The following is a 23,740-nucleotide window of genomic DNA, read 5'->3' as shown; positions in this document are numbered from 1 at the left end:
TTACTTGCTCAGGGTCACAGCTAGTAAGTGGTGGAGCCATGATTTAAACTCATTCTTACAGAATTTTCTAAAATACCAAGCTACCAAGTCTCTTCCCTATCTACAGTTCTCTGATGATTTCTTACTGCATTTGAAAAAGAAAGCATAAACTCCTCAGCAACATTGGAAGACCCTTCCAAATCTCTATCCAATGTACTTTTCCATTCTCATCTTCATGCCTTCATCCCCAAACATGTGTCCTGTGTTCCAGTCTCACAGAGCTGTTTACTTCATGAATATGTCATATAGTTTCACGAATCTGAGCCTTTGTTTTTGTGCATGGAATGCATTCTGTTTGCCTTCTGGCAAACTCCTATTCATTCCTCAAGGTCCAGCTCAAATGCTCTATGCTCTATGCAACACATTCCAGATTTTCCCGGGCAGTTAGTGGTTTGGTTCTCTATGCTCCTTTGTATACATTTCTGCTATAGTTTTTTCACACTGCTTTATAATTATTTGCTTACATGCCTGTCTTTCTTACTTTAATAAGAATATTGAGATACAAGAAGGCAGCATTTTTACAGGGACATTATTTCATGTATTTTTAAATACGGCCCAAAGTTAAAATCTGTGTATTTAAAATAACGTTTTTTCCCTTTTTTCCCCCTCAGCATAGGGCTACTTTCAAATTTGAATCAACAGATGAAGATAAAAGAAAGGTAAGCCTTGGTGTTACTTCGTGTGTGTGAGTGTGAGTGTGTGTGTGTGGTGTGTATGTGTATATTCATGGACTTTCTAAGTGGTGGTTTTATTTTCATCTGATAGTTGTTGATTGGTTTTTGGTTTCGCTTCAGTTTGATTTTTAGGAACCCTGAGAAAAGAGACAGGTGCTAGGTTTAATATGGGTTACACAAAACTCCTTCCTGTTCCAGCCCCACAGGACCATTAGACTTGCATAAATCAAGAATGTGGGAAGGATTCAGAGGAGACTTTCTCCCGAGATCTCACTCCTGAAGATTGACTTCATTGGTGGCAGGACTCCAGGTTTCCCAAAATACAGCTTAGCCAGGGTAGGTTAAGTTTTGGGAAAGTAGCTGTTCATGCTGCTGCCCTCAAGCACATTTCCTTCCCTGTGCTGGCAGTTATTTATGTCGTTAGCAGTTGTCTAGGTCAGTGGCTTCATAGACATAGAGAAAAATGGAGTCAAGAGACTCATCAATAGAGGAGGAGTTATAAGAGAGGGTGCGTCAGAGATAAAACTAATGTTATTCTTGCCTGTTGGGGTTGCCTGTGGTTGCTTTACTTAGTTGATTAAAGCATGATGTTAATGAGGATAAACTCACCACTTCTGTCTTTGTGTTCTGCTGGACTCCATACATCTATCCCTGGCCTCACAAATGCCAAAACCAGATTAGAGAGTATAACTGAATCAGTGTAAATCTATCATTGCTGCTGGAAAAATAGCTTAAATTCAGTACTGTGCTGGGAGTGCGTTGATGACAACTATTGAAATCATTCCTCCATTTACCTCCATCGACACATCTAATATCTATGGCTTGCTCACTTTACCTCTTAAGGTTTCTCCCATCTATTTTCTCCTTAACCCCTGCCCTAATTCAAGCCTTCATCTAGATAACTGCATTGATTTCCTAACTCTTCTTCCATTTTCCAGTTGTATTCTTCTCTAGTCACTTGTCATCTATAAATCTAAAATAGTAATCTGACCGTGTCATCCCCAGATTTAAAACCCTAAAGTGACTTTGTTGGCCTACCAAATAAAGTTCAAGCTTCTTAACATGACATACTAGGTGCTCAGTGATCTGATCTTTGCCTGCTTTTGCAGCCTATCTCTTGCTTTTCTCTCCCTTGTATTTTATGTTCTAGTAGTATAAAATGTTTCCACTTACATACATATTCCTTCTTTTTCTTCCTACCTTTGCATATATGTTTTCTACCTAGAATGCCCTCTCCCTCTTGTACACCTCTTCTCCTTTTCACCTGATTAATCTCTACTCACCTCAGGGGCACCTCTTTCAGCAAGCCTTCTCTGACATTCCAGTCAGGGTGAAGTACCCCTCTTCAATATTCCCATAATATTCGATGTAAATCTGTAACAGTGATATTTATGCCTTGTTTATTAATTATATGTTTCTCAGTGTTAGACCCTGGTATCTTTATATCATCAACATCTTCTGTAGAGTGCCCAGTACATAATAGGCACTGAAAAAGTATTTATTCAGTGAGTGACCATGGAGTATAAACTTTGTAGATTAAGAGTTTAACTCTGACTTTCTTTTGGAGTTGAACAATGTATGCAAGACTTAGAACAGCAATTCCCAACCAGGGATACGCTCTTTGGGAAGCTTTTCAAGTTACACCTGCTCAGGCCCAACCCCTTATCTATTGAGAATTTGGGAGGGGTGGCTCCAGGCATGTATATTTTTATAGATGGTCTTAAGGAAATAAGTATGCATACATTTGGTGGGACTACAAATTGCTCAATATCTTTGGAGGAGAAACTGGTAGTATCTGCCAAAATCACAGATGCATTTTACCCCCTGACTAAGCAGTGTCACTTTAGAAATCTATTCTGTGGATAGACTGAACCCAAATATAAACAAAATTATTTATTGAAGTATCGTACATAATAGCATTGGAAATAACCCAGTGTCCAGCAATTAAGGAATATTTGTAGAAATTATGACATATTTACATAATGGAATAGTATGATGTAAAAAGAGAGAAAGATGCTATTATGTGTTAATGGGAGAGTTAAGTGAAAACAAAAAACAAGGTATTAAAAAGAACCTATTGTTTGACAAACTCAGGTAGTCAGGCTAGGAAGGCAGCTGCTATTTATTTAGTTTAGTTGGGAGAAGCCATACTGCACTTGTAGGTTTGTTTATTTTGAGACAGAGTCTTGCTCTGTTGCCCGGAATAGAGTGCAGCGGCATCATCATAGCTCATTGCAACCTCAAACTCCTGGGCACAAGTGATCCTCCTGCCTCAGCCTCCTGAGTAGCTGGGACTACAATCGTGTACCTCAATACCTGGCTAATTTTTATATTTTTAGTAGAGATGGGGCCTCACTCTTGTTCAGACTGGTCTCAAACTCCTGAGCTCAAGCAGTCTTCCTTCCTTGGCCTCCCAGAATGCTAGGATTACAGGCGTGAGCCACTGTGGCCAGCCTACACCTGTAGATTGATGGTGCCTTCGGAATCTGACTTTAGAGTCTTTGGTAGTGCTTTTACTGGTCAAAGTAAGTACATTAAGAAATTCCTGCAATCTATATAAATTTCAGTTGAAGGGAAGAAATTTCCCATACACTTCATAAAACATGTTTATTTCCTATAGGGTAGTAGAGAAACCTAACGTTTTTAAAGTATTGTCTTTTACGGACTTTAGATCCCTGGAAAGGGTAACTACTGTATTAGTGTTCATTCTCATTTATAGTGTATAGATTTCTGCTTATTTGGAGGTCTGTTAAAAAGAAATGTCATTAGAGACCTAGGTAGGTAATCTTCATTAATGGAAAAACATTGGCAAACAAATCCATTTCAGTCTCCAGGGGTTAAAACCATTAGTGAATCTTTCATGCCTAAGAGTTTGACTTCGAAACTATTAGACAGTTTTTTAAGTTCTCCATATAGAGACATCTAAAATAGTAGGCATTTCTCCACATTGAACCCAATCTGAAAATAAAAGGAACTCAAATTACTACCCAATTTGTTTTGCTGCCCTAGGTCTCTTTACTAAACCTATCTCTGGAGTCCTTGGCCAGCAACTGCTTAGTAACAGGAGCACCTTTTTTCGATAAACTATGGTGCTGTCTTTGAAAAACACAACACCTTTCTTATATAAAAAACTTTGTGACAACTTAGAAGCAAGTGTAAGGGAGCAGTGCCCTTTAAAAAATAAAACTTGATTATACTGTGCTTTTTAGGAGATGGTTCTAAATTAATTATCTCTAGACCTAATTCCAGACATGTATGTAGTGTTTTGCATTTTTACAAAGATTTGCTTCTCACCAGTAGTGCTGTAAGTATGGTAAGAATATCACGTTTCTATCTTATGGATAAGAAAACTGAGGCTCACATGAATGACAGCGTGCTAACACACCTGTAGTAAGTGGTAGAGCCTCAAATAGAAAACAGATTTTTCTGGGCCGGGTGCTGTAGCTCATGCCTGTAATCCTAGCACTCTGGGAGGCTGAGGCAGGAGGATCCCTTGAGGGCAGGAGTTCGAGACCAGCCTGAGCAAAGGTGAGACTCCATGTCTACAAAAAAGAGAAAAACTTAGCCAGGCATGGTGGCACATACTTGTAGTTTCAGCTACTTGGGAGGCTGAGGCAGGAGGATTGCTTGAGCCAAGGAGTGTGACGTTGCAGTGAGCTATGATGACTCCACAGCACTCTAGCCTGGGTGACAGAGCAAGACTGTATCTTAAAAAAGAAAAAGAAGGCCGGGCGCGGTGGCTCACGCCTGTAATCCTAGCTCTGGGAGGCCGAGGCGGGTGGATCGCTCGAGGTCAGGAGTTCGTGACCAGCCTGAGCAAGAGTGAGACCCCGTCTCTACTAAAAATAGAAAGAAATTATCTGGCCAACTAAAAATATATATACAAAAAAATTAGCCGGGCATGGTGGCTCATGCCTGTAGTCCCAGCTACTCGGGAGGCTGAGGCAGTAGGATCGCTTAAGCCCAGGAGTCTGAGGTTGCTGTGAGCTAGGCTGATGCCACGGCACTCACTCTAGCCGGGGCAACAAAGTGAGACTCTGTCTCAAAAAAAAAAAAAAAAAGAAAAAGAAAACAGATTTTCTGACTATTATGTGCAGTTGTTTCACTGCTTATAGCTGCCTTTTAACGCCATTTCAGGTATATTTCAGAAGGCTTGAAATTATGATCCAGTACCTTGTTTTATCTCTTATTTCATACCTCAAGAAACCATTTAGGCAACCAAACTTAAATTGGAAGATAGCAAAGGAAATTACCAACTAGGAGTACTTAAATTTTTCTAACAAAGCATTCAGGTACAACTGCTAATGTTTGTGCATATAATGCAAATAGTTCCAGGTGCATGAGGATCATTGTATATTTGAATATACACCTGTGCTTATTGGAGCATGTGCTTTACATCCTCTACCTAAATTTGGTAGGCTGTGATTATCTACCAGCATATAAACAAATATATCATGCAGATATGTAGGATGGGTGGGGGAATATGATGAATAATGTGAAAATTCACATCTTGAGGAAATGAGAGCTCTTACATTGATTTTAAAACAAAACTGACCTCAAAACCAATAAAGAGTACTAATTGCAATAAGTTTTGAAAAAAATATCATAAAATGAGCAAAAGAATTGCAGTTCTTTCACTCATAAGATAAGAATACAACTTTATCAAATGTCAAAAACTTCACTTGTTGTCTGAGATAAATCTTTGTGTATACAGGAATTTTCCTCAAAAGAGTGAAGTTAAAAGTAGCCAGATTTCAAACTTATTTCATTACTTTCAAACTCACGCAGAATACTCCTATGTATTTCTGTGAAACCATAGGATAATTGCCACGTTGAGTTTGTGAGCTCTTTGAAGGTTCTTTTTGAGAGAGTTCTCTTTGAGAACTCTTGCTTGCTTATTTTTGTATTTTCAGCCCCCACCACTGCATGTGGCACAAAATAGGCACCTGCAGTAAACACCTGTTAAATGAGTGAAGGGAACCTGGAGATTGAATGGAAGCCAAAATTCCTGTGACTTGTACACGTTGTTTGGTTTTGTGTTTTATATTCTTTGCAATATAAGTGAATCTCAAGCACATCTCATGTTGTTCACTGAAAAAGCAAAATACAAAAGTGTGTATATACCATGTAAAACTGGTAAAAACTATACAAAGAAAAATGACTACAAAGAAATTCACCTAATGGTGGCTACCTCCATATTACTGTAGATGCTATTCTTCTTTCTCTTTTCTGTATTTTAAGCTTTTCTTTTATATTATTATAGATTATAATGATATAAGAATATGGTAATTATATTCTTAAATAATGTATAATATGTTATATTTTATATTCTTTTATAATAGTGTGATTGGAGGCATAAGCAGAGAGCACTATTTTCTTTTTTCAAATCATGTATTTTCTCTAACATTGACCTTCTTGATTACCTTACATATTCCTTTTAGGGGAGCATAAAAATGTTATTAGGTTTGGGGTAGTATTACTCACAGAACAAGTTTATGAAGTGAAATAAATGTATATAAACACAGAAGTCCATTCTGCCATTTAAAATACTTTTCACTTTTTTCCCCTAGACTTGGATATACTTGGCATAGTAGAGATCTCTGTAATCCACATTTTTTCCTTTTTTTTTTTTTAGTAATAACTATGTGCCTGGCTCTGTGTTAGGCTTTGGTTCCTAACTTGGCTGTTTGTCTGTGGTGTTTGGTTTGGCACTTGCTGAGCATTGCCATTGTGGACTATAGAAGACGAATGAGTAAATTTCTGTATTAGATTCCCCCAAGGAAATGTGCCAAGATAGAACCATTGATTTGATGTCTTCACTTGAGGGAATATTTTGACATATGGTGCACATACAGTTCTCACTTAGAAACCAATAGCTTTAAAGATAATTTTCAATATCTTGATCCCTTTAAAACGTATTCACACAATCAAAAGTATATCTAAACCTTTTACTTTTTAAAGTACCCATCCAGTTGGAATCTGGTATAAAACTTGACTTAGAAGGGCTGAGATGTGTCGTAGGGCAGGATGAATGCCTCACAGTAGTTCAGATAAAACAATGTAAACTTTATTCCAAACTCCACTTTTAGTTTTAGATATTTTGCCGAGGCATTGAGAACTTTCTCTAGGGAGAAAGGATGAAACAGTCCTTCTGATTTAGTAAGCCATAGGTGAGGCAGTCCAAATGAGATCTTTGAATCACTTTCTAGGATTTCTGCCTGGAATGATAAGAGTAATATTTTTGATAGGTACTTTAGAGTTTCAGGTGCATTTGCCCATACAAAATTTCATCAAGAAGTTCTACTTCCAGCCATGACAGTATGAGGAGCTCTGCAGATTCACTCCTTAATGAAACTTGTGAGAATTATTTTAAAAAGCAACCATTTAAAGTCATTGGAAATAGTCCCAAGGACATACAGTCAATGAAGAAATATTTGTGAAAATCTAAAACTCAGTAAGAAAAATGTAAGTCTGTGGTATTTGAACTGAGACCTGCTCCTTCCCCCTCTTAGCTAAATAAGATAGAAACTGTCCTCCAGACTGGTGCAGTGAAAAACACAGGGCTCTCTTCTCCCCTGCCCCACCCTCCCATTTGGTGGGCTATTTTCCCAGGAGGACAGAATGTTAGCATTTCTCATCCAGCTTCCAGCTACCTGTTGCTGAGGCTAAATTCTGGGTAAGTGTAGCTGAAAGGGGGGAAATCAGTGCCTGGAGTTGCTATAATATATGATATAAAATATCCAGTTTCCAAAAAGAAAAAATTATAAGACATGCAAAGAGACAGGAAAGAATGACCCAAACACAGGGCAAAAAGCAGGCAACAGAAATGCCTGTATGACCAGATATTGAATTTAATAGGCAAAGACTTCAGAGTAGCCATTATAAATATATTCAGAGAACTCAAGGAAACTTTGATTAAAGAAGTAATGAAAGGTATGATGACAATGTCACATCAAATGGAGAATATTAATACAGAGATAGAAATTATTTTTTAAAAGAGCTAGTTAGAAATTCTGGAGTTGAAAAGATGAGTAAAGTACAATAAGTGAAATAAAAATTCACAAAAGGGGTTAAAAGTAGATTTGAACTGCCAGAAGAAATAATGAGCAAAATTGAAGATAGATCAATAGAGAGTATGCAAGGCAAAGAACAGAGAGAAGAAAGAATAAAGAAAAATGAAGGGAGCCTCAGAAATGGGGGGCAACATTTACACACCAACATACATGTAATGGGAGTACCAGAAAGAGAGGAGAGAAATGAGAAGAAAAAATATTTGAAGAAACAATGGCTGAAAAATTTCCAAATTTATTGGAAACCTACACATCCAGGAAGTCCAGTAAACTCAGAGATCCACGAATAGATACATCATAGTAAAAATGCTAAAAGCCAGAGAGGAGAAAATCTTGAAAGTAGCAAGAGAAAAATGACTTGTCACTTACAAGGGGTTCACAGCTGACTTCCCATCAGAAATGTAGGCTAGTGGGTTAACGTTCAGAGTGCTCAAAGGAAAAAACTTCAACCAAGAATTCTATGTCCAGCAAAGCAGTATTTAGCAATGCAGGGGAGTTAAAGAGATTTTCAGATAAACAAAAACTGAAAGAATTTGTTGCCAGCTGACCCACCTTACAAGAAGTACTAAAACATGTTCTTCAGACTGAAAGCAAATGACTCCAATGGCAATTTGGATCCACATGAAGAAATAAAGAACGCTGGTAAAGGTAATTATGTAACTATAAAGGTCAGTGTATGGCTCATGCCTGTAATCCTAGCAGGCTGGGAGGCTGAGGTGGAAAGACTGCTTGAGCTCAGGCATTCGAGACCAGCCTGAGCAAGAGCGAGACCCCATCTCTTCACTAAAAATAGAAAAATTAGCTGGGCGTTGTAGCATGCGCTTGTAGTCCCAGCTACTCAAGAGGCTGAGGCAGGAGGATCACTTGAGCCCAGGAGTTTGAGGTTGCAGTATGCTATGATGAAGCCACTGCACTCTAGCCCAGGTAACAGAGTTGAGACCCTGTGTCAAAAAAAAAAAAAAAGGTACGTATTCTTCTCCCTTCTTCTCTTAATTGATTTTAAAAGTGTGCCAAGTACAGTAGCTTGCACCTCTAGTCCCAGCTACTCTGGAAGGCTTAGGCAGGGGCATTGCCTTAGCCCAGGAGTTCAGGGTGCCGTGAGCTATGATTCCAGCCTCAGCAACAGAGTGAGCCCTCATCTCTCTCTCTCTTTTTTTTTTGAAAAGCATTTATATAAAACAATATGTATGTAATACACTGATCAGCCACTAACAGGCAGAAATATATTTGCCAAAAACAGCACAAAGGAAAATGGGACAAAGCTGTATTGGGCTAAGGAAATGACTCCAGATGGTAACTAGAATCCACACGAACAAGTCAGGAGAATGAGAAATGATAAATAAGAAAGCTGATATAACAAAAACCATTAGTATATATTTGTTCTCTTTTCTTCTCTCAGCTTCTTTGAAAGACAAAATCATACAAAGTAATAATTATAATGTGTTGTTGAGTTTGCAACATTTATAGATATATATAATATTAATAATACCACAATAAGAGGGAAAAGGGAGTAGCATTATATAGGACTGTTTCTGTATCTTACTGGAATTACGTTAGTATAAATCTGGAGCTGATTCCAATAAAATGTATATGCTAAGTCCTAGAGCAATGACTAAGGACATAACTCAGACTTGTACTCTGAAAATTACAAAACATTGTTGAACAAAATTAAAGAAGAAAAACCACCCCACATTCATGGATTAGAAGACTTACTATTGCTAAAATGTCAGTACTCCCTACATTGATTTATAGATTCAGCACAATCCCTTTTAGAACCCCAGATGACTTCTTTGTAGAAATCGACGGGCTAGTTCTAAAATTCATGTGAAATTGTAACAGACCCAGAATAGCCACAATAATCTTGAAAAGAAGAACAAACTCAGGACTCACAATTCCAGTTTTAAAAATTACTACAAAGCAACAATAATTAAGACAGTTGGTACTGGCATGAGGATAAATATAGATATTAACAAATGGTACTGTAACACTTAGGTAGCCACATGTAAAAGAATGTAATTGGACTGTTAACTCATATCATATACAGACATTAACTCAAAATGGATCAAAGATCCAGATGTAAGAGCTAAAGCCATAAAACTCTTAGAAGAAACAGGAGGTAAATCTTCTTGTCCCTGGATTTGGCAGTGAATTCTTAGAGATAATCCCCAAAGCATGAGCAACAAAAGAAAAAAAATAGGTAAGTTGGACCTCATCAAAGTTAAAAACTTTTTGTGCTTCAAAGGATATACTATCAAGAAAGTAAAAAGACAACCCACAGAATGGGAGAAGATATTTGCAAATCGTATGTCTGATAAGAGATTTGTTTCTAGAAAATGTAAAGAACTCTTACAACTCAATAATAAAAAGGTAACCCGATTTTAAAATGGGCAAAAGGATCTGAATAGACATGTTTCCAAAGAAGATATACAAGCGGCCAATAAATATGAAAAGATACTTGACATTGTTAGCTGTCAGGGAAATGCAAATCAAAACCACAATAAATTACGAGTTCACCCCCACTAAGATGGCTAGAACAAAAACAAGTGTTGACTAGATAATAACAAGTGTTGACAAGAATGTGGACTGCCATTGGGAAAGTAAAATGGTGTAGCCACTTTGGAAAATAGTCTGGCAGTTCCTCAGAAAGTTAAATATGGTTACCATATGACCCAGGAGTTGCATTCCTAGGTGCCTACCCAAGAGAAATGGAAACATATGTCCACGTAAAAACTTTTACACACATATTCACAGCAGCATTATTCATAATAGACAAAAGGTGAAAACAACCTAAATGTCCAGTTGGTGAATGGATAAACAAAATGTGTTATATCCATACAACGAAATATTATTTGACCATAAAAAGGAATAAAATACATGCTAGAACATGGATGAACCTTGAAAACATCATGCTAAGTGATAGAAGCCAGACACAAAGGCCACATATTATATGATTTCAGTAACATGAAAAGTTGAGATCCATGGTGACAGAAAGAAGATTAATGGTTGCCAGGGCCAGGGGGAAGAGGAAAATCAGAGTTACTGCTAATAGGTTATTTCTTTTGGGGGAGATGAAAATGTTCTAAAATTAGATAGTGATGATGGTTGCACAAATGTGAATATAGTAAACACCAGTGAATTGTATAATTTTAACAGGTTGAATTTTATGATATGTGAATTATGTCTCAAAGCTATTTAAAAAAAATGCTAGTAGATAATTTATGTATGCCTATCACCATTCCAGGTACTGTATGAGTATTAACATATATAATAAGCTGTAAAGTAGGTATTATTATTTTGCTTATTTTACAGATGAAGAAACAAAGGCACACAGAGTAGTTACTTGCATAACCTAATGAAGTGAGAGGCCTTGATTCAAGCCTAGTCAGCCTGGTTCCATGACCTAGGTGCTACGCCATACTGCCACTCATTAATTGAATTGACCTATTGTGTAGCTTATGAATCGATTCTATTCATTTTCTGATTTTAGGCATCCCAAATTCAAGATTTGATGCAGAGCATAAACAAAGCTTTGACATCGAACTAATTATCAGCATTGACAGGGCATAGAAGAGCATGTTTTCCAGTGTAAGTGACTGAATAGAATAACTAGTAAAGATATCTACATTAGCTCTTCCCATAGGAAGTGTAGTACTTGACCTATAGGACTTAGGCATATTGCAGGTTGTTTTTAGATGCCTCAGATTGATGCTTTTTGTTTTTTGCCCAAAATATAAGGTTTCTTTTCCTTGACCATTTGCCCATTTCTTCCCTTACAAATTTTGATCATGTGCTCAGGAAAATGGAGAATTTGTACATCTTCAATCAGTGGAAAACTCTTAAGAGTCCTGAAATTCTTTGGCTGACCAGACATTTCCAGTGTTCCCAACTCCTCCATTTATAGATGAAAAACTGAGAGGTTAACTTACCCGAAGTCACAGTTAACAAATGGAACTGCTAGAACTCAAACCAGGCCCTTTGTCTCCTTTGCTGACTTCAGTGATCATCTTTGCAGTGCTTATCATCAAGGATCTCACAGTATAGTAAGGGACCCACAGTATCTTCCATTACAGTGATTCCTTCTAAGGAATGCTGTACTAAGGGTCATTGTACTCTGACTGAATACTTTGAGTTATGGGAAGCTTACAGCAGGCACAATGCTTTTTTAAGGTAACTCGAATTGTTACAAAGCCTTTACTTATATGACCTCTATGTCTGCTTTGGTTGATTCGCCTAGTTTACATATACTCCTTTCTGCCTCTGTTCATATTGTCTGTCATTTGGCTTCTCTTCCTTTTTTCTGCCATTCAGTCTCTATTGTTTTCCCCACTTACTGCCCAACATATTTATCAAGAAGCTTTGTCTAGCTAACTTCTCTATAGTTTATTCCTTCAGTTCTTTAATACACAGCTTAAATTGTTATATATTAAAATTTAGCATTTCTTATTCATTTTACATATGGTTTTTTGTTGTTGATTTTTTTTTTTTTTTTTTTTTTGAGACAGAGTCTTACTCTGTCACCCTAGGCAGAGTGCAGTGGCATCATCATAGCTCACTGCAGCCTCAAACTCCTGGGCTCAAGTGATCCTCCTGCCTTAGCCTCTGAGTAGCTGGGACTACAGGCATGTGCCACCACGCCCAACTAATTTTTCTATTTTTAGTAGGGATGGGGTCTCATTCTTGCTCAGGCTGGTCTTGAACTCCTGAGCTCAAGCAATCTTCCCACATTAGCCTCCCAGCATGCTAGGATTACAGGCGCTAGCCACTGCATCCAGCCCATTTTGCATATGTTTAATCTCCCTAATATGATAAACTACTTGTCATGTTCTTTTATAGCTCACTAACCCAAAATAGACATCTTGTCACTTAATTAGAATGTATTTCTCTTGAATAATTTGCTTCACTTGAATTTTACATTGGGAGCATTTTCAGTTGTATACCTGTATATAGAGGCTGTGTATACAGGTACTCAGTAATGGACACTATAGAATCTAAATGGACACTGAAGAATCTATAGAATTAATACAAAATTGCCCTTTTATTTTTATAACATCACCACTTCCCTTTCTTAAGTGGCTTTGCCATTAAAAGGTAAACACAGATGAAACCTTCCTAACCATGTTTTGCCTGTATAGAGTGTGCTTGTTAATGTTTCCTGATCTGTTTGTTCCTCTGACCATCTTTGTGATGTGCACTAGCTTGCTACTCTACCCCAAGCACTATGCTAGAGGTTTTTTAATGTATCATCTCATATCACATTTATAATCCCTAGTTGTCATGGTGTTTTTAGCGTTAAGGAAGTATGAGGCTCAAGTGATTTTAAGAAATTTACCCAAGATTACATATAGCCACAGGGGTAGAGCCAGTGTTTGAATTTAGATGCTTTCTTTACTTCAATTGTACTGTTTCAATTAAGTAACATATAAGATGCTGTATACTTTATAATATGTTCTCTCAGATGCTGTCTGTACTAAATAATTACTGAAAACCTATGAGATGGATAGATTTCTGTTTTATAGATGAGGAAATTTAATTTCAGGGAGATTGAATTGGTCTAGATCCAAGTTCAGAAAATAGTGGAATTAGGGACTAGGGCCCAGATATTTTGTTTCTGTGCTTTTTCCTGCTATACCACTAGTGTATTCCTATGCCTCTGAAGACCTCTAAAATCACACAATATCTCATTGATACAACATCCTTCTTGTCCTTGTTCTTGGCTGTCTTAGTCTCCTTGGGCTGTCATAATAAAATACCACAGACTGGGTGGTTTAAAGAACAGAATTTATTTCTCATGGTTCTGAAGGCTGAGTCCAAGATTCAGGTGCTATTAAGGTAGTTTCATTCTGAGACCTCTTCTCTTAGCTTGTGGGTGGCTGCCATCTCACTGTGTGCTCACATGACTAGCAAGCTCTTTGGTGTCTCTTCTTATAAAGGCACTAATTCCACCTGACCAGGGCCTCACCCTCATGACTTCGTCTAACCCTAATTACCTCCCAAAAGCCCCATCTCCAAATACCTTCATCACATTTTAGGTTAGGGCTTCAACATATGAATGTGGGGGTAGGAGGACACAAACATTCAGTACATAAATCAGCTTACCGTCAGAGTCCCTGACTCTCTTTTACACATGCCTGAGCTACTAGAGCTGAGAACCAGGGATTCAAAAATAGAGGTAGTAGCTCAGAGTGAGTAGTTAAATGTGAAGTGGATGGCATTGGAGACAAAATAAGGAAGCTCCGAAGAGATTGTATATGGGAAAGACCTTGATACATTGAAAAAGGCAAAGGAACAACTGTGAGACCAAGATTTATATCATCCACCAAGATAAGAGGAATGAGTTGTTGTGACAATGTCCATCTTCCAGCCTTGTTAGTATACTACATAATCAAACTATAGCTTATGCTAAGAACTCACTAAAGATAAAATGAGTTAATGGTCTCCAGTTTGGTAAATTCTAATATGAAACAAATGAAGATACTTCTGTATTGCTAATATGTTAACTTGAAAGGCTGAAATACATTTCACATAGGTAGTGGAGATAAGGGCTTTCCGAAAAATATAGACTCTTAGGTAGTAAGAGAAGCAGAGTTGGCTGATTCTGTGTTTGAAGAGAAAAAGTTTTGACATATGATTTCTGTCCTTAGGCAAGAATGGAAGGGCAGCTGATTGGTTTTATGAGCTTTCATTGACACCAAAGCTGTCTTTTCCATCTGTTAATGAACTCTTGATGATATAACATGCCTTTCTCAGGATTGCTAATTAGCAAAGAAAGTTGAGCCAAACTTATTAATTATTGTTACTCAGAACTCTCTTTTCAGTTTTTTTTGGCAGATCACTATGGTATAAAACATACTGAAACATGTACATGTACAGGAAGGGAAGTTAGAAATGAAATTTAGGAAATGAGGTAAACCTCATTCACAGAGACAATATCCATTAAATCAAAAGTGAGAATTACCATTGCCTCCCATACAAGTAGAGAAAACCTAAAAGGATATATACATACATATATATATATATCATTAAGTTAAATATACATGGACCCAGCTGCATGAGTATTTATTTAGAAAATCTTTTTAGTTTTTTTTTTTTTTTTTGAGACAGAGTCTCGCTTTGTTGCTGGGGCTAGAGTGAGTGCTGTGGCGTCAGCCTAGTTCACAGCAACCTCAAACTCCTGGGCTTAAGCGATCCTACTGCCTCAGCCTCCCGAGTAGCTGGGACTACAGGCATGTGCCACCATGCCTGGCTCATTTTTTCTATATATATTATTATTTGGCCAGATAATTTCTCTCTCTTTTTAGTGGAGACGGGATCTCGCCCTTGCTCAGGCTGGTCTCGAACACCTGAGCTCAAACGATCCACCCGCCTCAGCCTCCCAGAGTGCTAGGATTACAGGCGTGAGCCACCGCGCCCGGCCCCTTTTTAGTTTTTTATAAAGAACTCCAAATCTGACCTCCAGAATCCTCTCTCTCACTAACCTTTATTAAAAGCACATTTTTAAATTCTGGCAATAAGTCATTAACTATTTAGTATTTTTGAAAAATGCAGTTTTTGAATAGGTCTGTCTTCTGGAACTGACAACATTGTTTCAACTGTAATTATAGTAAGCTTATTTTAGCATTTAATACCCCCATCTTGCATAGTGTACATGTGCTCTTTTCCTCTCTTTCTCTCACTCTCACGCGCGCACACACACACACACACACACACACACGCTGTATATAGAGGGCAAAAGTTGAGAACTATCAGATTTAGGTGGCTGACCTTCAGCCCCAGTTCAGAACTAAAATTAGATCCCTGTGAAATATATATCCAGTGACGTCCATCAGGGAAAAGTGTAGACATAACCTTGAGAGGCCAGGGAAACATCATCCAAGGGAGCCTGCCTTAACTATAAAAATTCCTTTGACATGTCATTTTTTATCTTATAATTCATGTGACCTTTGTATTGTGATTTGTAATGTATTCATTTATTTTCATGTAGAAATATCCCCCCCAAAATAAGTATTTTAATAAAATAGTGTTTCAAGAAAATGTACCAGGATTATCCTGTGACTTTAAGTATCCCTGGCCCTGGGCCACATCTTCCAGATGAATGTGCGTAGCCTATTTTAAGAGCGAGATTCTATCCCATCACTATAGGAGTACTGGTTGATTCCAGTGAGAGCACATTTCAAGCATGTGGCTAACACAGTAATCAATGTATAAAAAAGCAGGGGAAGGAGGAGAGTCCATTCTTATTAAAGAGAAAGTGGCAGACAGTGGGATAGGTATTTCACTATCACTACAATAGACAGAAACATTTAAAGAAAAAAGTAGAACCATGTTTAAGGACTAAGTTCTATTATTTAAGGAGAAAAAAAAATCATCCTCAGTAATTCCCTTCACAAGTCTAGTTTAACTCAGAATTGCTTTTAATATTAGGAACACTCATTTTTGCTTTATTTCTTATGTATCACTAGCTATCAATAGAATGAAAAGCGAGTATCACTGAGAGTCAAATAAGAATTTGAGTCCCCTTTCCCATTGTAGCTTTCTGTGCTACCTTAAGCAAATCATTTAGCCTCTCTGGGAAATAGTTTTCATATCTGTAAAATGAGGAAGATATCTTGCCCTGAATATGTTAGGAGGTGTTATTTTTTTAAAAGCATTCTGTGGTCAAATAAATTAAGGTAATATTTGTTTTTAAAAATTAAATAGGTTTCTTTTCCATTGTATATCTGAGAATCTTTAACATTTTAATATACCTTTTAAGTTTTCTAGACTTATATGCCCACAAAACCCATTTTTTATAGCACCTTTTGTACTGCTAGTGTTTGTTAATAATAAGTGATCACTATAACCCCTTCTTACTCTTAACATTCTGATTCTGGAAATTACACTCATTTTGTTTGGCTCTTCAGCTCTTTTCTGGACTATCGTTATCCTAGGATTATTGCCAAGTTGAACTCAGTGCCTGTACTGTGTGTGTACCCTTCCTTTTTTTCCAAAGTGATCACTATAACCCCTTCTTACTCTTAACATTCTGATTCTGGAAATTACACTCATTTTGTTTGGCTCTTCAGCTCTTTTCTGGACTATCGTTATCCTAGGATTATTGCCAAGTTGAACTCAGTGCCTGTACTGTGTGTGTACCCTTCCTTTTTTTCCAGCTTGAACTGGAAAGTTGTTGCATTTTCCTGTTTCTTGTAAATAAAACAGTCTTTGCCTTTTGCAGTTTTTACTTTCTTTATTCACTTTTGTTTCAGTTTATTCAATCATTGGCCCATTTTTATTCTAAATTAATCTATTAATTTTTACCTGAATTTCACCAACTAATAATAAAGATTTCTGAAACCCTAAAGTCATTAAATCCTTTTGATAATCAGTAATGTTGGAGAGAAAACTATGTCACTTATGCATATGGGCTTATTATTTTAATCAGAAAAACAGGCCTCATCCTTCAAAATATTGCTGTTGGTTGAGATATTTAATTATAGGTCTTATTCTTGGAAGTGTAAAATTTTAGCTCTTACTGTGTACCATCATCTCACTTAAGAAAACAACATTATAATACAGGGAGTATTACCTCATTTTATAGGTAATAAACCAAAATGCAGAGAAACCAAATAACTTTACCAAATCTCGCAGGTAATAAATAGCAAAATCATGTCTGTTTGCCTGCATCTCATATTCTCTGTATACCTTGTGGCTTCTTACTTCTTGTATGATCCTAATGATACTATACATGGCACATGCATTGTAGTTATAATGATAAGTAACATTTATTGATTATTTAATTCTAGGGCAGCATATGTAGATCATCTAATTTTATTCCCCCTATAATTTTATGAATTAGGTACCATTTTACAGATAAGGAAATTGAAGAAGTTGACCACATTAGTCAAAGTCATACAAGTAAATGAAGTAAATGACAACTGGGAATTAATAACCTATTGAACGTTGGGACATAATATTCTATAGCACACAATGCTTTGAAGATGTCACGCTTAGTATGTGTGTGTGTAAGTATTCAAAATATTAGACAGCATCTTTGTACCTGTGGAAGAAGAGAAAATAGACAAATCCTACCCCCCCCCACCAAAGCTGATAAGAGAGATAAGTCTCCATCAATATAATTCAAGATCAGAGATGTTAAGTACAAAAAAAGAGGTAGAGATTAAGTATTCTGAATTTAGAGGTGGAGGAGATTACTTCCTACTGGGGGTGGTGAAAAAGATAGCATTTATTTTGAGGATAGGAATGATTTGGAAAGGCAGGGGTTAGGAAGACAGTCTAAGTAGAGAAAATAACATGAGAATGGCACAGAAGTTTGCACAGGTAGAGAGTAGGTTATTGTGCCTGGATCAAGGATATTTTGACAATAAGTAGTTGAATATAAGTTTGTTTGTTTGTTTACACAGCCTCTTCATTTACTTTTTAAATCTTTTTCTTTTCTTTTCTTTCTTTTTTTTTTGATGCATATTTTACTTACATAACATAACTTCTTCACTTTAGGAGCCTAGTTCTTGTCCTGAGAAGGGGTTGATGATGCCTAGAAGAGTGGTCTGTTTTCTGGATAAATGGATTTGGGGGAAGTACTACTCCTTGTCGTGACAGGAGCCTGTCAGCCTTCTTGACCTCTGCTGTTCTCAGTGCTCTGTCCAGCATCACCCCCTCTGCCACCAATACCAGAGACAGCTTACTAGACTCCTGCTGAAGCCTCACTTTCCCCCACTGCCTATCACTGCAGGGTCAGGCAGAGTCTGACCCCCCTTTATTTTTTTCTTTTCTAATGCTCTTCCTTTCTAAGTTTTAGAACTTCTTACTTAGTGAATTTGGATGTGTTTTATTTGAGGTGTCATCTGTGGGTCAGTTAAGGAGAAATGTCTACCAGGCAACAACATTTTCTTTTTGCTGCCAGATTTAGAGAGTCACTCTCTGGAAAGTGAAAGATACCACCGTCAACCAAGTTATCCAGGTTAGAAACCTGGGAGATTTCTTGCCTTGCCTCCTCTTTCTTCATTCCTTACCAGTTATTCAGTCAATGCTACTTCCTTAAAATTTCTCGTCTCTCTACTTTTCCCAGTTCCACTACTGCTGCCTTATTCAGACCTACATCATCTCTCCCTGGGATTACTGCAACAACCTCTTAACTGATTGCCCTGCTTTGGCCCTGCCTCCCCTTTTCTTATCCATTTTCCACATTAACATCAGAGTGATATTTCCAAAGTACAAATCTAATGTCATTTTCCTGCTTAATACCCTTTAATAAGTTCCCCATTTCCCTCTGGATTAATTCCAAACTCTTCATTCCTCTCATCATACCGACAGAGACTAGTATATCTTCTCTTTTAAAAAAAGAAAAAGGAAAGCAGCCTCTCTTGACCTTATATTCCCTCTTATTGTTACCGCATTTCTCTGCTTCCCTTATAGCCACATGTCTTGAAAGGTATATACTTCTCTCTCTTTCTCACCTCCCAATACTCTTCAGAAACTGCTTTTATCAAGGTGATTGGTGATCTGTCTTTGGCAAATCCTTATTCTATTCGATCTTTCATCTGCATTTGAACAACGGACCATTCCTTCCAGAAAATATTTTATCTTGTCTTCCAGAACGCCACACTCTTAAATTTTCTCTTGCTGATACCTCTTAACCTCCTTTATCAGTTTCTCCTTCTCCCAGCCTCTAACTATTAGCATTTTTCAGGGCTCTTAGTCCCCCTTTTCTCTGTATATTTTTCTCTAGGCAATCTCATCAATTTCTATAACTTGCAATTCCCTTACTCACATAGAAAGCATAGCCCTGACGGCTGCTTAGTGTTCTAGCCACATACATTCAACTTCCTATTTGACTGTCTGTAGGCATCTCAAACTTAATGTGACCTCACAGAATTTTCCCCCAAACCCGTTCTTCCCCCAGTTATTCCCTTCTCAATAAATGATTCTATGTTGGCTTAAGCCAGAACCCCCCCCCACAAGTAGCAAGTCCTGTCGATTTTTCTACTAAAATATGTATCATATTTATCCACTTCTCTCCCTCTGCACTACTACCACTCTGATAGAAGCTATTTTTGTTCCTGTCCAATCCATTTTCCCCATAGACAGCAGGGTGATTTTAAAGAATACTTTTTTTTTTTTTTTTTTTTTTGAGACAGAGTCTCGCTTTGTTGCCCGGGCTAGAGTGAGTGCCGTGGCATCACCCTAGCTCACAGCAACCTCAAACTCCTGGGCTCAAGCGATCCTACTGCCTCAGCCTCCCGAGTAGCTGGGACTACAGGCATGTGCCACCATGCCCGGCTAATTTTTTTTTTTCTATATATATTTTTAGTTGGCCAGATAATTTTTTTCTATTTTTAGTAGAGATGGGGTCTCGCTCTTGCTCAGGCTGGTCTCGAACTCCTGAGCTCAAACAATCCAGCCGCCTCGGCCTCCCAGAGTGCTAGGATTACAGGCGTGAGCCACCGTGCCCGACCTAAAATATATTTTAGTTGGGTTATATCTCTCCTTGGCATAAGCTCCTTTAGTGACTTTTCATAGCATTTAAAGTAAATTCTAATCTTATCATGGCCTATAAGACTCCACATGATGTGGTTCCTGCTTACTCTCTCATTTCATGTCACAACCCTCTGCCACTAACCACCCACACTGGCTTTCAGGATCTTAAATATACCAGGCTCTGCCTATACTGCTCTTCTTCTGCGCTTTGCATATTTAGCAGCTTCTCACTATCAGAACATGGCTTAAATATCATTCTGTCTAAAGTTGATCCTTTCTCCAGTCTATTCATTTCCCTTATAATATTTAATAATATTTTGTATTTTTTTATTTGTTTATTATCTGTCATCCCCATTAGACTATGATCTCCATAACACCAGAATTATGTCTTTGTTCACCACTGTACACCACCACCTAGAGTATATATAGTAGACACTCTGTTTGTTGAAGGACTGAATGCTAGTTGAACCTGTAAGTTTCAGGTATTATTGTAGGTGATACTTCCTTAGGAAATTTTTCCTCAAATTGATTTGATTGTCTCCTATAAGGTTGAATTGGATTTGTATTGCTGTGGTAATTTATGCTTAGATCAGTGGTCCTCATGGTGGGGAGAGGGTTGATTTTGCTCCCCGGGAGATAATTTGGCAGTTTCTAGAGACATTTTTGATTGTTATGACTAGGCGGTGGTGGTGTTGCTGGCATCTAGTGGGTGGATGCCAGAGGTGCTATTAATTGCCCTATAGTGCACAGAACAGCGTCCCAAAACAAAGAATTATTAATATCTAGTTGAAAATTCAATAATGTTGAGGCTGAGAAATTCTTGCTTAGATCTATCACAGCACTTATCATATTAATCCATAGCTTATGTTTCTGTGTAATTCTCCTCCATTCAGATTTAAGTTCCTTAGGAGTTTAGCATTATCTCCTCACATTGCCTTGGATTTATTAAATAGATACTTGGTGAATTCTTAATGGATGGCTGAATAGATGAACAAGTGAATATACAAAGTAGCCACAGCACAACCAGGCTAAGCTGGCCTAACTCCTGATATTAGACATAGAGAATAGTTGCTTAGTCATTGAGGTAAAATATATCTGTTATTTATGGGATGATGGCACAATTGAGATTCTATGTAAGGCACAGATAGTACACCATATTTTGAAGGTGCATTATATTTAGGTTAAAGCTAAATTGTTGTGACAAAGGGAACATAGAAGTTGTTTAAGGAATATAGATGTTTATTGCCTTTTCAGGTAAATAGTCCTGAGGTGATCATTCAGGTGGGTGACCCTGCTCCATGAATTTATTCGGGGGCCTGGTTTCCTTTTAAGTTGTCAAGTCATGCCATCACTATCTGAACATTGTCTTAACCCAGACTGGGCTACCACTTCTAGGTTCTGGGCTGCAGAAGGGGACAGGACAGTGAAGAAGTCATACCCACTGTCTTAAAGACTCAGACCTGGAAATGTCATAGAACATGACCACCTATGTTCCATTGGCAAGAGCTCAGTCATATGGCCATATAGAACAACTGGGGAATGTGGTATAGCTAGGCAGCCATGGACCTTGTCATAGTTCTATACTATATAAGAAAGGGAGATTGAGTTTTGGTGGGGAGATTGAATTTTGGTAGACAAAATTCAATTTCCAGTTTTCACCACAATGCCTAACACAATGCTTAACAGTTTCCACCACAATGTCTAACAGCTAAACTCTTAGATAAACATACAGTCAGCCCTCTGTATCTGCAGGTTCTGCATCCACAAATTAAACCAACCGTGGATCAAAAATATTTAGGAAAACAATAAAAAATAACAATACAATTAAAAATAATATAAATTTAAAAATGTAATGTAACAACTGTTTACATAGCATTTATATTGTATTAGGTATTGTAAGTAATCTAGAGGTGATTTAAAGTATATGGGAGGATGTGCATAGGTTATATGCAAATACTATAACATTTTATATAAAGGACTTGAGCATTAGCAGGTTTTGTTATCTGCAGGGGTCCTGGAACTAGTCCCCCACAGATCCTGAGGGACCACTGCATTTATGAAACTTTATATTATTTATTCATTAATTTGGTATCTAAGGTAGTTTTACTACCTTGGCTATATAGCTGAAGAAAACTTACAAAGGATAAAATGCATTGTCTAGAGCAGTGATTCTCAAATTATTTGTGATGAAGGATCGAGGTCTTTTGTTAATCACTGAAAGAAATAATCACATCCTTATATACCACTTCAAAATCAAATTACCATAAATGTTTCTAAATGCATACTCTGGATTTTTTTTATAACTGTCTCAACTTAGGTACCTATCTCAAAATGGTCTAGTAACAAAGAGTTCATGAACTGGCACTAATCCACAGACAACACTTTTGAGTAGCACTTGTCTTGAAAGTGTTTTCTAACAACCTCTTTTGGATTGCCAGAATGTAGTAGACTATGCTGTCAGTCTTTTAAGCAAAGACATTTTCTTTATGTATGACACTTGACGTTTAGTTTGTTAATATTTTTAGAAGTCACCTGTTAAGACAGTGTATAAATCCTGATAGATCATTTGAATGCTCGCACGTGTTTCATAGCCTGTTTTGCATGCTTCATAGCTAAAGCCAAAGCTGATCTTAGTTTTACCAATTCATAGTGAAAAGGCTACCATTCTGGAGCTGGAGGAAGGTTACCTTAGAGGGCATTTAGTTTTAATGCATAGTACAGAGCTGAGGTCCCCAAGGTCCCAGCCATGGACCCATACTGGTCCGTGGCCTGTTAGGAACCAGCCCACATGGCAGGAGGCCACACAGCCATGGGCAAGGCAGCAAAGCTTCATCTGTATTTATAGCTGCTCCCGATCACTCGCATCACCACGTAAGTTCTGCTTCCTGTCAAATCAGAGGTGGCATTAGATTCTCTTAGGAGCGTGAACCCTACTGTAAACTGTGCATGCAAGGGATCTGGGTTGCGGGCTCTTTATGAGAATCTAATGCCTGATGGTCTGAGATGGAGCTGAGGTGGTGTTGCTAGCACTGGGGAGCAGCTGTAAATACAGATTATCATTAGCAGAGAGGTTTGACTGCACAATAAATGTAATGCACTTGAATCATCGCCAGACTGGTCTTCCATGAAACTGGTCCCTGATGCCAAAAAGGTTGGGCACCGCTGGTATGGAGGAAGAAAGAGGCCTAATAAAATGACATGCTCAAGATCACAATTAATAAGTGGGAGACAGCTATGGGTATGATCATTGATTTACAATGGAAGTTACACTGGAATCAGATGATCTGGACTGAGTCCTGACCTACTTCTTAGCTAAGTATCTCTAGGCAATCACTTAACCTTTCTAAGAATCCTAGAGTGAGTGTTCTATAAACATGGCTTAGATTGAGAAACATATATAAAAGATTTTTGTCAACTGTAAAGCACATAAGGAAAAAATGTTACAAATTGAACATCCCAAATCCAAAAATCCTAAATATGAAA

At 37.7% G+C, this 23,740-nt stretch overlaps 1 protein-coding gene across 8 annotated transcripts in view; it reads left to right on the top strand.

The window, feature by feature from the left end:
- Positions 1–23,740, top strand: part of RIC8B (RIC8 guanine nucleotide exchange factor B) — a 111,373-nt gene that overhangs the window by 8,248 nt on the left and 79,385 nt on the right. For all 8 annotated transcript variants that reach the window (XR_006735694.1, XR_006735693.1, XM_045553035.1 and 5 more), the window contains exon 2: positions 651–698. Coding sequence is in view for 6 of the 8 variants with exons in the window: in XM_045553035.1 (XP_045408991.1) it covers positions 651–698 (48 nt within the window). In the remaining 2 variants the exon portion in view is untranslated. The remainder of the gene's footprint in view (positions 1–650; positions 699–23,740) is intronic.

This window comes from Lemur catta, chromosome 6, assembly GCF_020740605.2.
Source record: "Lemur catta isolate mLemCat1 chromosome 6, mLemCat1.pri, whole genome shotgun sequence".
NCBI lineage: Eukaryota > Metazoa > Chordata > Mammalia > Primates > Lemuridae > Lemur > Lemur catta.
The sequence above is the reverse complement of the archived record's forward strand: the minus strand, read 5'-3'. Positions and strand labels throughout refer to the sequence as shown.